The sequence below is a fragment of the Podarcis filfolensis genome, assembly GCF_964270895.1.
Source record: "Podarcis filfolensis genome assembly, chromosome: 3".
Taxonomy (NCBI): Eukaryota; Metazoa; Chordata; class Lepidosauria; order Squamata; family Lacertidae; genus Podarcis; species Podarcis filfolensis.
Genome location: NC_139606.1, coordinates 61453902 through 61467686, shown reverse-complemented (window position 1 = coordinate 61467686; position 13785 = coordinate 61453902). Strand labels below are relative to the sequence as shown.

Below are 13785 nucleotides of genomic sequence, written 5' to 3'. Positions count from 1 at the left end.
TTGAACATGTGCTTCAGTCCTTGACCATTTTGGGCTACACAAAAGGTATCCTATACATAACCAGAACTAAAATCCCTGACATTTTGGTGTTAGGAGGGGACACACTATAAGCAACATTATATTTGATGAAAGCTGTGAGAAAGTGGCTAGATTCTGCCCTTTCTATTCACCCTATTTATTCAATTGCATTGCAAAGAGCTTTGTCTAACTTAACTTGACCACTGTTCCCATTTTTACCACTGGTTGTATTGAAATCAAGACATACTGACTTTTACCAGTTGAGACAAACATTGTAACCACTTTGTAACAGTGGATCCCATATAAAGTATTTTCTATTTATATTTTTTCTAATAGTGTTGAGCCAATGCAAAGATGTATGATCGTGGGCACAATTTGTAAATAAACTCACTTGAATGTCAAACAGACCTGTCACTTCAAATGTTGCCTACATTTATTAAACAAATGAAAAGTTTATTCCCATAGCCTTTTAACTCATACTACCTCCAGTCTGTTTGTCTCCTGTTCTGCATTTGCACTTACATCATCTGTTATGGCTATGCCAGGGGATTATTTCCCATGAGGTATCAGCAACAGTGCTTGTTCTATTGCAAGAAAAGAGTCACAAAGAAGACAGGGAAGCTATTTCTGCCTGTTGGTGGGTGCATGGGATTGGTCTCTGAACTTGGTTTCAAGGAACAGGTTGGATGATGGTATTTTTGAATGTTCCCCCTAGCAAAATGCACTTGCATACAGAAGATGAGCATGTGAAGGAGGTTAAGACAGAAAGTTTATTCTTGATAGGTTTATTTTTCATATGTAACAATTTTAAAATAAATAGTAATAGTGATAATGATAATAATAATAATGATAATATATGATATTATCCAACCAGACGTATATATGATAATATACAACCAGACATATATGATAATATACAACCAGACGTAACACGGACACTGGCACCAGAGCCTGCAATAAACCCAGATGCCAACTTTGCTGCCACATACACCCGGACAACACCATTATTGGCCCCAACAACATCACACATACCATCTCGGGACTATTTAATTGCTCATCGTCTAACATTGTATATGCCATCAAATGCCAACAGTGTCCCTCAGCTCTCTATATTGGACAAACAGGCCAAACCTTACGCCAAAGAATAAACGGACATAAATCGGACATCAAGAATCACAAGACAGAGAAACCAGTAGGAGAACACTTCAATCTCCCAGGACATTCTATACAAGATCTCAAAGTAGCTGTATTACTACAAAGGAATTTCAGAAATAGACTGGAAAGAGAAGCTGCTGAATTGCAACTCATTACCAAACTTAAAACCATGGAGAGACCTGGTCTGAACAAAGACATTGGATTCTTATCTCATTATACATGACAAAGCCATTTTTCACCTTCTCACCCCTTGCTTTTTCCTGTAAGACCTATTGCAGTCGTTAAGAGTCGTCAACAGGCTCATCACAGCTATCTGCCAACCACCCATTCCCACCACCCTTCTGAGTAATACCCCTCCCCACCTTCTCACTATATAGAAGGATCTGGCAACTTCTGTTTCAGTGTATCTGAAGAAGTGTGCATGCACACGAAAGCTCATACCAAGAACTAACTTAGTTGGTCTTTAAGGTGCTACTGGAAGGAAATTTTTGTTTTTGTTTTGATAATATATGCATTCTTTAGGCAGAAGGACACTGTGTTGCACATGATGGGGTGTGTGTCAATGGGTAGAGCCTGTGTGCTATAGTTGCTAGAGTGTTGGAGTGGGAACTGGGAGAGGGTTCAAATCTCCACTCGGCCATGACCTACCTCAGCCTAACCTACCACACACAGTAGTTGTGGGAATTAAAGGAGCAGGGGAGAGAACCATGTATGCTACCCAGATCTCTTGGAAAAACAAGGTGAGATATAAATGCAATCAACCTATCAATAATCACTCTGCCCTTTAATGCTTTTAGCCCTATAGAACCCACCCTAGTCCTATACACTTGGAAGTAAAACCTGGAACATATTTGTTGAAACATCTTGATGGAAACAACCCTAGGATTGCTTTGATGTGTATAAAAGATTTATAACTAAATAAATAAGAATAGGAAACTTAGCTCCCTTATCCAATCAGACCATTAGCTTATCTAGCTCATTATAGTCCAAAGACAGAGAGTAATTCTCCAGGGTTTCAGACAATGGCCTTCCTGAACCCTACGTGGAGATGCTTGGGACAGGGAATATCTTCTGCATGAAAAGCATGTGCTCGATCACTTGGCTACAAGCCTTTGCCAAAGAGAACATTGCATTGTGACCTCCTAGCTCTAAGGAGAACAAGACACCCCCTCCGCCCAGGATATTTGAACAGATGAAGAACAGAAATTCATCCGATTTCCCACCTAGTATTTCAAGAATAAGGTTCATGCCACGTGCTTTAATGCTGTGACCCACCCTGGGACCTTGGGGAGAAGGGCAGGGAAGAAGAATGTGCCAGCAAAAAAAATCAAAATGGACTGAAATTTATAAATTATACTCGGTGAGGATCTTATAACACTAGTTGCCTCTGCATTTAAAAAGGAAATGAAAGTGGGGACTGTACAGCGAAGCCTCTTAACGGGCTCCCGTTTGCGTAAAAGCAACCTTCAGCAAAGTCGACGAGAGGAGCAGCACAGCAGAGGGCGCTTTATCATACAGGAGCCACTTCTCGGTTCAGGCGCCGCACGATTCCTCTCGACCAAACTTTGGCGCTCGTCTTATGTTTACAAGCGCAGGAATGCGCAGTTCTCTCTACTACAGGACAGGGGGCGTGGCTAAGGTAGGAGGGCGGAGCCTTTCCTGGGCAGGGTGCTGCTTTTGCACAGTAGCAATGCAACAAGTGGCTGGGCGCTCGCTCGCTTGCTTTCCCCCGGTCTTTCACGTTGGCAAAGCCCCTCGGGCGAGGTAGAGGCTGCGTACCGGCGAGAGGCGCGCTCCCGCAAACGGCGGCGGGTTTGCTGAAGACCTGCGAGAGCGAGGGCGGCTGGCGTGCAATAATACCCTTGCAAAGGCGCCTGGGGCTGCCGGATGAGCCGATCGCCAACCTGAGGAGCCGGCGGGGCTCAGGAAAGGAGTGCGCAATGGTGGCTTTGGCGGGCAACGGAGGAATCCGCGTTTCCCTCGCCGCTGCAGCTTGAAATCAAAGAAGGGCTCCTTTTCTCCCTCCTCCCCTCCCGCTCCGCTTTCCAGCTCGGCAACAGCTCGCACAAGCCAACTGCAGAAAGCAGGTCGAGGGGGAAAGGCGGCGGCGGCGGCGGCGGCGGCGGCATGGCATCTGCATAAAGTCTCGTCCCGGGGCAAGGAGGCGGCTGGGACAGGAGCAGCCGGCATGAGCGACCCCAGCGAGGCGGGGATCATCAGCTTCTCGGTGCCCAGCCCGCCGGGCATTCTTGGCGGCGGCTGCCCGCTGCTCTACGAGGATGGGCTCGCCAGGAGAGCGCCGGCGGCAGGCGAGGGGACGGCGGGCCGGGGTTTCCTGGGCGGCCCAGGCGCGCCGCCACCCGGCACCTTTTGGAACGAGGACAGCAGCTCCGTCTGCCCCGCCAGCGACACGGCGGCCCGGGCCAAAAACAACAGCGGCGGCCACAGCAACAGGAGCACCACGGTGTCTTACGTGATCAACGAGGCGAGTCCGGGGCTGCTGCAGGCGGCGGAGAGCGGGGCCCTGCAGAGCCTGAGGGAAGCGTGCGAGGCGGTGGGCGCCGACCTGCAGACGCTGCACTTCGGCAAGCTGGACTTCGGCGAGACGGCGGTGCTCGACCGCTTCTACAACGCGGGTTAGTCGACAGGCGAGCTTCCTTCCAGCGAGCGGAAGGCAAAAGCCGCCGCGCCTGCAGCCGAAAGCGCGCTTACCTGAGGAGAGTTTCCCTCACGCGCATGCAGGTGGTGGGGCAAGCGAGGGGCCTCAGGCTTCGTTTACCTCTTCTCAATACCTACGTAGGGTGAAGAGAGGAATACGCATTATGTATGTGTTTTCTTACATTTCTATGCCGACTTTCTTCTGTTATGGAAACGGGGGCTGCGCAAGTGCAGTTCCCAGGTGTTTACCCATCGAGGCACTGGCCAGACCTGCTGAGCCTCATCCAGGTGGTGGCCTTGTGGTTGGCAGTTATTTATTCCGGATCATTCACATGGCACTTGGAGTAAGGTCTAGAGGTCATCTACACAAGTGGCCCTTAAATGCTGTTTGGCAATTATTTTGTCTGAAATTCAAACATCACATTTTTGTTTTTCCTGGGTTTGCTTGCAAGCAGAAGGTCCCAGGTTCAGTCCGTGAAAGCGCCAAGTAAAGCTTGCCTGAAACCCTGAAAAGCTGCTGATGGTCAGTGTGGACAGTTCTGAGCTAGATGGACCAATAGTGTGACTTGATATAAGGCAGCTTCCCAAAGATAAAATGAGGGGAGGTTTCACACACATTATAAAATAGCAAATCCAGGTTTGCCACCGCGTGTTCATGCTTGGTAAAGAGCTGCAGCCAATCCCAGCTCCTTGAAGAGTGCATTCTCACCACATAAGGAAATATGTCCCCATGCCTCACATTCCCTCCAACACTTAGGTGATGTTAAGCACCATAAAAATATGACTAAGGGTAGTTGATACCAGCAGAGAGTAGCTTTCAGGGAATTTCCCCATATTTTTGCTGAGACTGAATATAATCGTTTTTCATACCCAGTACTTTCCACTTCCTTTCTTCTCTTATTTCATGAAACACTGTTCGCATGAGTCTTTTAAGCTTTGGGTTGATCTCATTGCCTTCACTATCAAGATTTTATAAATATTAGGGAGTCACAATCATCAGCTGCTCAAACCTTGATAAAGATCTAATAGCCCGATTCCTGTGGTAGCCACTGAGATCTGGGTTTAAGCTAAAGTAAATAACTTGGTGTAGTTGGAACCAGTTTACGCTATCATACCTAGCTTTTCTTTCAATTGAGGGCCTTATTTGGGAGTCAGCCCTTCAAACCAATCATACATGTTATCATCTTTATCACCTGTTTAGACAGAGTCCTGTTTTTATTATGTTACTTGTTTTTAAAACTTTTTGTGAACTGCCTTGCAAGGACAATGTGACCTGAACAGTAGATTAGAAATATTTTAAATACCTAGATAAGAATTAGCATAGGGATCTGGCCCTTGGGGAAGGTCGCTAGCATGTGTGCCCAGAAGGGTAGCGTGTGACATACTTTCTGCTGTTTCCTAGTCTGTGAAGTAAATCTGGGCTAGTTTTTGGGAAAGCTGATCGTATGTATTTGTTATTAGGCTTTTGTATGGAAGACAGAATAATTAGAGTGTTTTGTCACATCTTGTGCTGTTCATAGTTTCCTTGGCTCTGAAGATAGTAATCAGTCCATATTCTGCAGCTGCTGTTAGCCAGTAGTACCTGAGGATTGTAAACAAAGGTGAATAGGTGTTTCAGTGCTAAGTCTTTTGGCAGGAAGTCTTTGGAAATAAGTAGTCCACTCTTGTCTGTTCACACCCAGGGATTCCCTAGGAACATAAAGATTTATTCAGAATTAATTCATCCACCTTTCTATTTCTGTTTTCAGAGCCACTGATGTGGCTTTGGACTTGTTCATGTGACACTGTCTAATTGGTGTGGTTTGAACATGGGCTGAGCAAAACCAGGCTTAGTTTTTGTGTGGTGGGACCATTTGTGCAACTCTTTCACCACACTCAGTTCACCCCCTAGCCTGTGTTTACTGGCCAGCTGCTGAAAATGTATAGACCACTAGTATGGTAAATATAGGTTGGGTCCTGAGCTGGCACACATAACTTTTTCAGTATATCCCAGAAACGTCTTAAACCCACAGGCATACTATGCCAGATTAATCATATGAATGGGTCCTTAGAGGCAGTGCTTAATATATCAATCTACTTGCGCTATAAATATCTTATAAGGTGAGGAAACTATGGCCCTCCAGATGTTGGAGCACAGATCCCCTCATTCCATTTATCATGCTTGATAGGGCCAATGGGACTTGTAGGTTAATAACATTTGGAAAACCAGATTCCTCGTCCCTGTTTTAGGACATGACTCCTCTCCCTCAGTGTATAGGAAAGAGATTGTGAAGGGCAGGTAAGAATCTAATCAATCATCATGAGGCCTCAGGGCAGGTTACCACAATTTAAAAACAGCTTAAGCAGCTTAAGATCAGGGAACAGCTTAGACCCTTTAATAATATATCAAAAGCCAGGTTAAAGAGGTACCTCCTCAGTGTACAGAGAAAAACTACACGATGATGATGCCAGACACACCTATCTGAGGAGAACATTACACAAAAATGCCCTCTCCTGGACCACTGATACCCAAAGTTCTAAGGGTGGTGGAACTACCAGGAGGATACCCTCTGACAATTTTTGTGTCCATTAGAGTCTGTGGGGAAGAAGCACCCTGATTTGGACTCAAACGAACTGGCAACCAGTGCTGCTATTAAAAAAAAAGAGGTTTGGTGAGTTCCAAATTGTACCCCAGCTAGTCGTCTGGTTGCTGCTTTTTGGACCTCTGGAAGTTTAAGAGGCCTCTTCAAGTGCAGCACCACATAGACAGCACTGCAATAATCCAGTCTAGGAGTTACTAAATTTGTTGACAAACCATCCTTCGCTCAAAATAGGCACTCCTAGTCATCAAGGCCACCCGAGTCTCCAGTGACCCCAAGCTTCAGACCTGCTTCTCCTGGGCAGGGGTGTGTGAAATCCCATGCATAGCACACTGTCTCCCCTCTTCCTGGGCACAATAACTTGGAACTCAGCTTCCATTCATGTGTCCACATCAGGTCTTTATGTGCCTCCAAGCACCTGTCCAGTACCTCAACTGCCTCTTCCAAGTCAGATGAACGGAGACAGAGTTGATTGCCATATGACTTCATTTATTTATTTAATTGCCATATATTTAGAATATCTCTAAGGAGTGTACAGAAACCTGAAGCAACAACAGACAGCTCAAACAAAAATATAACAAAAATACACAGTTACATATAACAATGCAAAGTTACTAATATATAAAAATCATTTTCAGTCCATTTTCCTTCTGACACACCCTCCATCTCAGTCTCTGGGTTCTTACCCAGGGTCCAAGCAAACTCAGCTCAACCACAGAGGTTTCACAGCAATAAGAGTTCCTGGAAACAGCAGACATCACTCTAGTCTCTCACTCTAGGCTTGCTTTTTATGGGCAGGCCCAAAGTGGACGGTACTTCCTCAGGCACTTGCCCACAGCTTTTTTCACACCCAGTTCCAGGTGCAGAAGGTCTGTTGAGTTTTCCAGAGGGTACAAAGGATGGGGGAGAGGCTGCTACGCTCACAGCTGTTTCTTCACCCTCTGTCTTCTCCAGCTGCCATCCACATGTTGGTGACAACTACCCCTTTACACTCTTTGACAGTCCTAGTTGTGTGCATGATTAAAGAGAGTTGATTAACTGTTCTCTGTCAAAAATGCCAACATCCCCGCAAATAAGAATATACACGCCTATTTCCTCCCCCCCCCCAACAGAATTACCTAAGAAATAAATACTAATTATTCAGCTGTAAATGATAAGCTAACAAGCAATTACCAGCCAAAAGGTCAACAGAAGGTGTGGGAGTATGGGAATTTCCCCTTCTTTATATTTAGCTCCTGTGATGTCAGAACTCTAAAGGAACATTTTTGTCACTGTAGTTTTTAAAAACAGCTGACGTGCCACTAGAATTAGCTCACTGTTTACCTTACCAAGCTCTGACTACAGAATTCGGGTGACGATGTTTATTATGACCACCAGCACCGTTGGTGAGGAAATGTTGTCCCAGGGTTACACAATAAATGTTCTACCATAAGGGAAGAGCTGTAGCTCAGTGGTAGAGCATCTGCTTTTCAGGCAGAAAGTCTCAAGTTCAATCTGCAGCTTCTCCAGGTAAGGCTAGGCAGGTTCCCTGCCTAAAACCCTGGAGAGCCAATGAGCTAGATGGTCCAGCTCAATATGAGGCAGCTTCCTATGTTCCTGGTGGCCCACTTCGCATGTTACACTAAACCATAGTTAAAGAAACTATGCATAATGTGAACATGCAGTTCACTAGTACACACTGCTCTGAAGTTCTCACTGTGTTCTTCCTTCTAGTTGCTGGGAAACAAGCCAGAGAGTGTCCCCTCACAACATCTGAACCTGGGATCATGGTTTGTTTCGAGAAAAAGAAACTACAACTCGGGTTTGAGGGCATGACAAGCCACAGTCTGGCTTGTTTCCTGTCGGTGTGGCAGCAGCAGGAGCCAAGGAGGAACTCGGCAAGAACTTCTGAGCCGTGTGTTCACCAGCATTGCATGTTCACATTAAGGCATTAAAACAGCAATAGCAACAACTTTGGCTTAATGTGATGTGTTAACCAAGAAAGTGTTAATGGGTGGTATCAACAGCTGTAACTTCAGCAATACTGGAGCAGAAAATACTGAATAATATTTACTAATGGAATACGGGATTAGGACCATAATAATATTATTAGTAACACTCCCACATGCTTACACTTATATGCAAGTATGGTTGGAGTGAGCTAAAGCTAGGCATACTTGATTGAATTCTAAGGTTTATATATTGATTAATTAAGAAAATGCATACCCTGCTTTTCATCTAGGTCTCAGTGAGACTTACAGAAATCCTGATTTGTTTATTTAATTTCATAAAAATTTATGCACCACTTGCTTATAAAAAACCTCAAAGCGGTTTGCAGAAGATAAAACCATAAAATCAAGAAAAAAACAGACAACCCTACTTTAAAACATATGACAGTTAACATACTAAAACAGATTAAGATTACCTAAACTTTCTAAGCATCTGAGATGTCTTGTCTAAGTAGAAATGTTTTTAGCAGATTACATAAAGAGTAAAGTGAAGGTACCTGCTTGATCTCAATAGGCAGGGTGTTCCAAAGTGTAAGGTGAAAAAGTGCATAATATATATAATGTTTTGAAATGTGCACACTGGATAAAATGTTTCAGAACATGCACACAGATAACTTAATACATGAAATGAAGACAGAATGGATTTACCAGTGAACACATGCGAAATTGATGCTGACCAGAAGTAGACTGATGGGTCCATTCCGAAGTACAGCAACAATGGGCACACTCGGTTCCAAAAATTACAAAGACATTTTAATTCTGAGTCTTGCCAACTTTAGAATGTGTACAAAGTGCAAAGAGAATTCAAAACGTGGTGGTATTTTTTGCTTGGGGGGGTGGCTATTGGGTTGTTGTTTTTACAGTGGTACCTCGGTTCTCAAACGGAATCTATTCCGGAAGCCTGTTTGGCTTCCGAAACGATCAAAAACTGAGGTGCAGCTTCCCATTGGTTGCAAGAGCTTCTTGCACTCAGCGGAAGCCGTGTCGCACCTTTGAGTTCCGAAAAATGTTTGAAAACAGAAGCATTTACTTCTGGGTTTTCGGCATTCGAGAACTGAAACATACGACAACAGAGGTGTTCGTGAACTGAGGTACCATGGTATTTTGATTATGTATTTTGTGGTTTTGATTTTCTTCTGTGAACTGCCTTGAGACCTCTGGGTATAGGGTAGTATATAAACTCAATCAATCAATCAATCAATCGATCAATCAATCGATCAATCAGTTCCAGGCATGCTAGAAATGAATCAGCTCCAGATCGCTGTGCAGATTGCTGCATGTGTTTTTCTGTACTCCCCGTCTCCCTTGTGTAGGAGGGGTGGGAACAGAGATAATTTAGGAATATACCTGTAGTAACTCCCGCGGGTAGGTAGACAGAAAAAGAAGAGGGCATGTGACTACAGTTGTGTAGTAAAGCAGAAAAAGAGGAATGCAAGTGCTGTCGTATACAGAAAGAGAGTGAGTGGAAAATGACAATGAGCGGTTAACAAAGAAAGCAAAGGAGACTCCTTTCTAGTTTATTTTGTGCTGTTGAATTCATGCACTGGGGATTGAGCCTGCCTCTTCATCTGTATAGGTTCTGCCATAAGTTTCATTTCTTGATCATGTTGGAGTGACAAAGAGATGGCAGCTTGGAACTTGAATAAAGCTCTGTGGATGTTCCATTGCCTTGTCAAGCTTAGATTTGGCAGGCCAGGGGACTACCAGTAGCATCTAGAAACATAGGTGTGCACGTGTGTAACCTGGTAGCCACTGGTGAGAAGGAGTTACATGTAGGTGAGGGAGCAGGCTGCTGTTGCTGGTTGTGGGGGGAATGGAATGTTCTGCCTCTTCATGGCACCCAGCAAGGAAACCAAGCACTCTGCCAAAGGAGAACCCCCTGCCCCCTTCCATTTCACACCTAGCAAATGCATGCAGCACGCTGCTGTAGGTGGAATTCTCCAACCTCCCTCCCCATTCCATCATCCGTCTAACAGGTTGGTAAAGAAAAATGCAAGCTAATACCTATTTGCAAGGCTGTCCTATATAGCCTCCTATTATATAATAGTATATGTTGCAGTATATATTAGACCCAGGAGATGGAACCTCAGGCTTGGGGGCCAAGTGTGACTCTCTCCAGGTCTCAGCCACACCTAGCCACACACCTTTTTGCCTGGCCACATCCCTTGTCAGCCCTGCTTTGCACCATCCTTGAATGGTTTTGCTTGGCTCGAATGTGTCTTTGAACTCTAATAATGATTCACGCTTGCCCGGATGGAGGATATAGAGGGGTGTATGAGTGTGTGCAGAAACTATTGCATGGAGGTAAAAATTCCCATCTCTGTTGCTCTTCTCACTTTTTTAACCTTTGGTTTGTCATGGATGCTTTAGTTGAGATTCCTGCATTGCAGGAGGTTGGACTAGATGACCCTCGGGGTCCCTTCCAAATCCACAGTTCGATGGTTCTGTGGAAGGTTGACCAAAATGAAATAGGACCTTTGGGCTGAATGATGTTCCCCATCCCTGTGTTAGACCTTGCTAAATCTTGCACCAGCACTGAAAGACATGCAAAGGTTAATTTCAAATCAGTGTGTCAGTGCATACAAAACTCTTTAATTAGTCAAAATCACTGTCTTATTGATGTGTGTTTTCTCACCATAGCATTGTCTCCTTACAGCATCATTATTGTTCATCTCTAAAACATGTTTTCCCGACTTGAGCTGTTAATTTCTGACTCATAGGGATTAACTCCTGTTACACAAAACATTGTTCTAGCCAGTGCATCCCAAGGTGCTACTTTGTTTTCTGCTTTGTGCTTCAGGTTAGAATTGCCAGCTCTTGGCCGGAAGAATGCTTCTGTGTCTTTCGTTTAATTAATTAATTTACTGTGCTTGTCTTACTTTTCCTCAACCATAACAATTCTCAAAATATTTTAATTACTATGTGACGAGGAGAATTTAAAGCAGCTGGCTTTCTCAGAGGAAGTGGTGGACTGTAGGGAAATACGTCTACTTCTCTTATAATAAGAATTGGAATATAAAAGTGCTAGTTAACAGGTTAGAAAAATCGAACTAGTTCATGCGTTTTGGTGCCATTCATCTTCCCTTTTGCATAGGTTTTGGCTGGAGTAGCTCAGTACTGCAGTTTAAAAGTGATAATGGAAACAGGAGGAGTATTGTGGAAGCTTAGCAAAATCATGGAGGCCAAATGGGAGACTTTATTTAGACATTGGCTACATTATTTTATCTCTGAGCTGGAGTGAGAAACGAAAACACTTGTCTCACATACATAAAGGAGGTTGAACATTTCATTTGCCTGCAAGTCTCCCTCCTGGCTACTGACTGAGTTCTTGCGATGTCATGAATCATTCACGAGTCTTCTTGTGCTGGGCAGTCATAGAAATTTCAGACATGATGCAATTAACTGGCATCTGAGTGGAAGAGTAATTTTGGTTTACACACTGTGCTGGTGGAGAGGGAGGGGGGACCCATGTGAAGGCAATGGAACAAAGGAGTGGGGAGCACTCTTTTTTCACCTTCTGGTAAACTTTCCAAAGGCCACATATTTGTGGTGGGTGGGGCCAGAAGGACAAGTGGATGGAGTAGCACCCACTTTGTACATTAGGTTGGTTTCTGCATGCACTCCCCCACTCGTCTCTGTTCTCCATCCAGACAATAAAGAAGCATTATGAGAGTTCAAGGGTGCATATTTGGGGTGTGCAGCTGGGCCAGTGAGCTGTGTGGCCTAGGGAGACAAGCTCCTGGGTCTGAAGTTCCCTATGGTTAATGGGGATCTGAGATAAAGAGGCGGTTGGTAGAGATCCTTTCCCAGGGTATAGGGGCTGAAGTGGGTGTCTGAGCTTTTAGTGCTAAAGCTGGGGTTAGTGGGGCAAGGATTTGTGCAAGGCTAACATCCATGAGCTGGTGGTGTGTGCAGCATCACAATATTTCACGTATTGGTTCCAAATTACTTGCCAGCCATTAGTTGCAGCCATTAGTTGTCACCAATTACTTTTATTAGCTGCCTTATTCAGGGGATAAGTGGCTATCATCACTCTCCACTGGTGGAAGGGACAGAGGGCTTTGTGTGAGCTGTTGTTGTGCTTCACTGGAGTCCCTGTTGCAGTATGGTTGTTGTATCATAGCTCTGTCTCTCTTCTAATCTGAAAAGGTCAGTAGCTCTTTAAAGATAGAGCACACTTGTGTCCCACAGTTTGCTGGAGGTATGGCCCTTGCCTCCTAGCCTTAAAGGACAATTCTGCTTCTTCAGGAAATGCAAGTGATAAGGAGTACTTGCATGTGCAGCCAGCCTCCCTTGGTTCGTCCTATGGCATCTGCATGCCTGGCTCACTTTCTTGTTTACAAGTGTAATTTGCCCTCTGGGTGTATGGGAGAAGGGGGCAGTTCTCAGCCACGCAACAAATTGCACTGCAGTTTTAAATGCACTTGTCAGTGAGTAAAGGCTTTTACAATTGCACACGACAAAACAATGCAAATTGGCTCTTGCTGTTTTACAAAGTTTTGACGCTATCCAGAATGTACAGAAGTGAGTCTGTACCATGGTTGCTTGGCTGCAGACTCAAAGGCTTTACATACAAGGACATAGGGAATGCAAGAAGCAGAGCAACCCTTTCTAAATTCCAGTGATTCTTTTCTGATAGTGTCTTGCTTACCTTTGGGAGATGCTACATTCCAAGGCTTTTTCCTTTGACTCTGTGAACCAGAATGTTGGTTACAAAACTATTCCTATTTTATTTTTGGATTTCCTGGAATTTGTGATGAAATGTAATGTTAAGGCTTTCTCTCTGTCTTGGAGTTCTTATAACATCCAGTTGCTTCTTAAAACACTTTTGTCCCCTATTAATAGTGGATTGAGTGATTTCCAAACCCCATTTTAGCACAGAAATACATGCTTCCCACAACATCTGCTGTCTGTAGTGGCTGAAAATCAGTTCCATCATAATAATAACTACCATTTATAGAATAAAAATGAGTGATTAAGAAATTTCACTTTTAATTCTACTTGTTTCTCTTAAGTGAAGTCTCTGCCTGCTTGCCTCCGCCCCCTAACATCTGTAATGCATCATGTGTTGGATTAGCTAGGGGTTATTCAAATGTTTCTTTGTTCCCTCCCCCCTCGCCCTCCAAGAACTATTTGGATGGGGTTTGCTCCTAAACAGATTAAAAGGACCTTCTTCTAGTGCTTGGAGTAGTGCCTAGTGAGGCTACACTGTAATAATAAGCTTTGATTATTGAGTCACTGGCATACAGAACATTTTTGTTGTCTTTGTTTAGGCTCAGAAAGCAAAAAGTGACATGATGGGGGCAGGGATATCTTTCAGATAAAAACTGCATTACTGTGATTTTGGAATCCCCCCTGCAATATGTATTTTAGTTTTTTTCTTCTTT

General features: G+C 44.3%; 1 protein-coding gene across 6 annotated transcripts in view; it reads left to right on the top strand.

Moving 5' to 3' along the window:
* The first annotated feature begins 2385 nt into the window (after positions 1-2385).
* The window catches only part of MAP3K5 (mitogen-activated protein kinase kinase kinase 5), a 91140-nt gene continuing 79740 nt past the window's right edge, over positions 2386-13785 (top strand). For 3 of the 6 annotated variants that reach the window (XR_014546643.1, XR_014546644.1, XM_083607595.1), the window contains exon 1: positions 2387-3809. Coding sequence is in view for 2 of the 6 variants with exons in the window: in XM_083607595.1 (XP_083463721.1) it covers positions 3362-3809 (448 nt within the window). In the remaining 4 variants the exon portion in view is untranslated. Of the gene's footprint in view, positions 3810-13785 lie in introns of all 6 variants that reach the window. The other 3 variants (XR_014546641.1, XR_014546642.1, XM_083607596.1) reach the window with 2 other exon arrangements.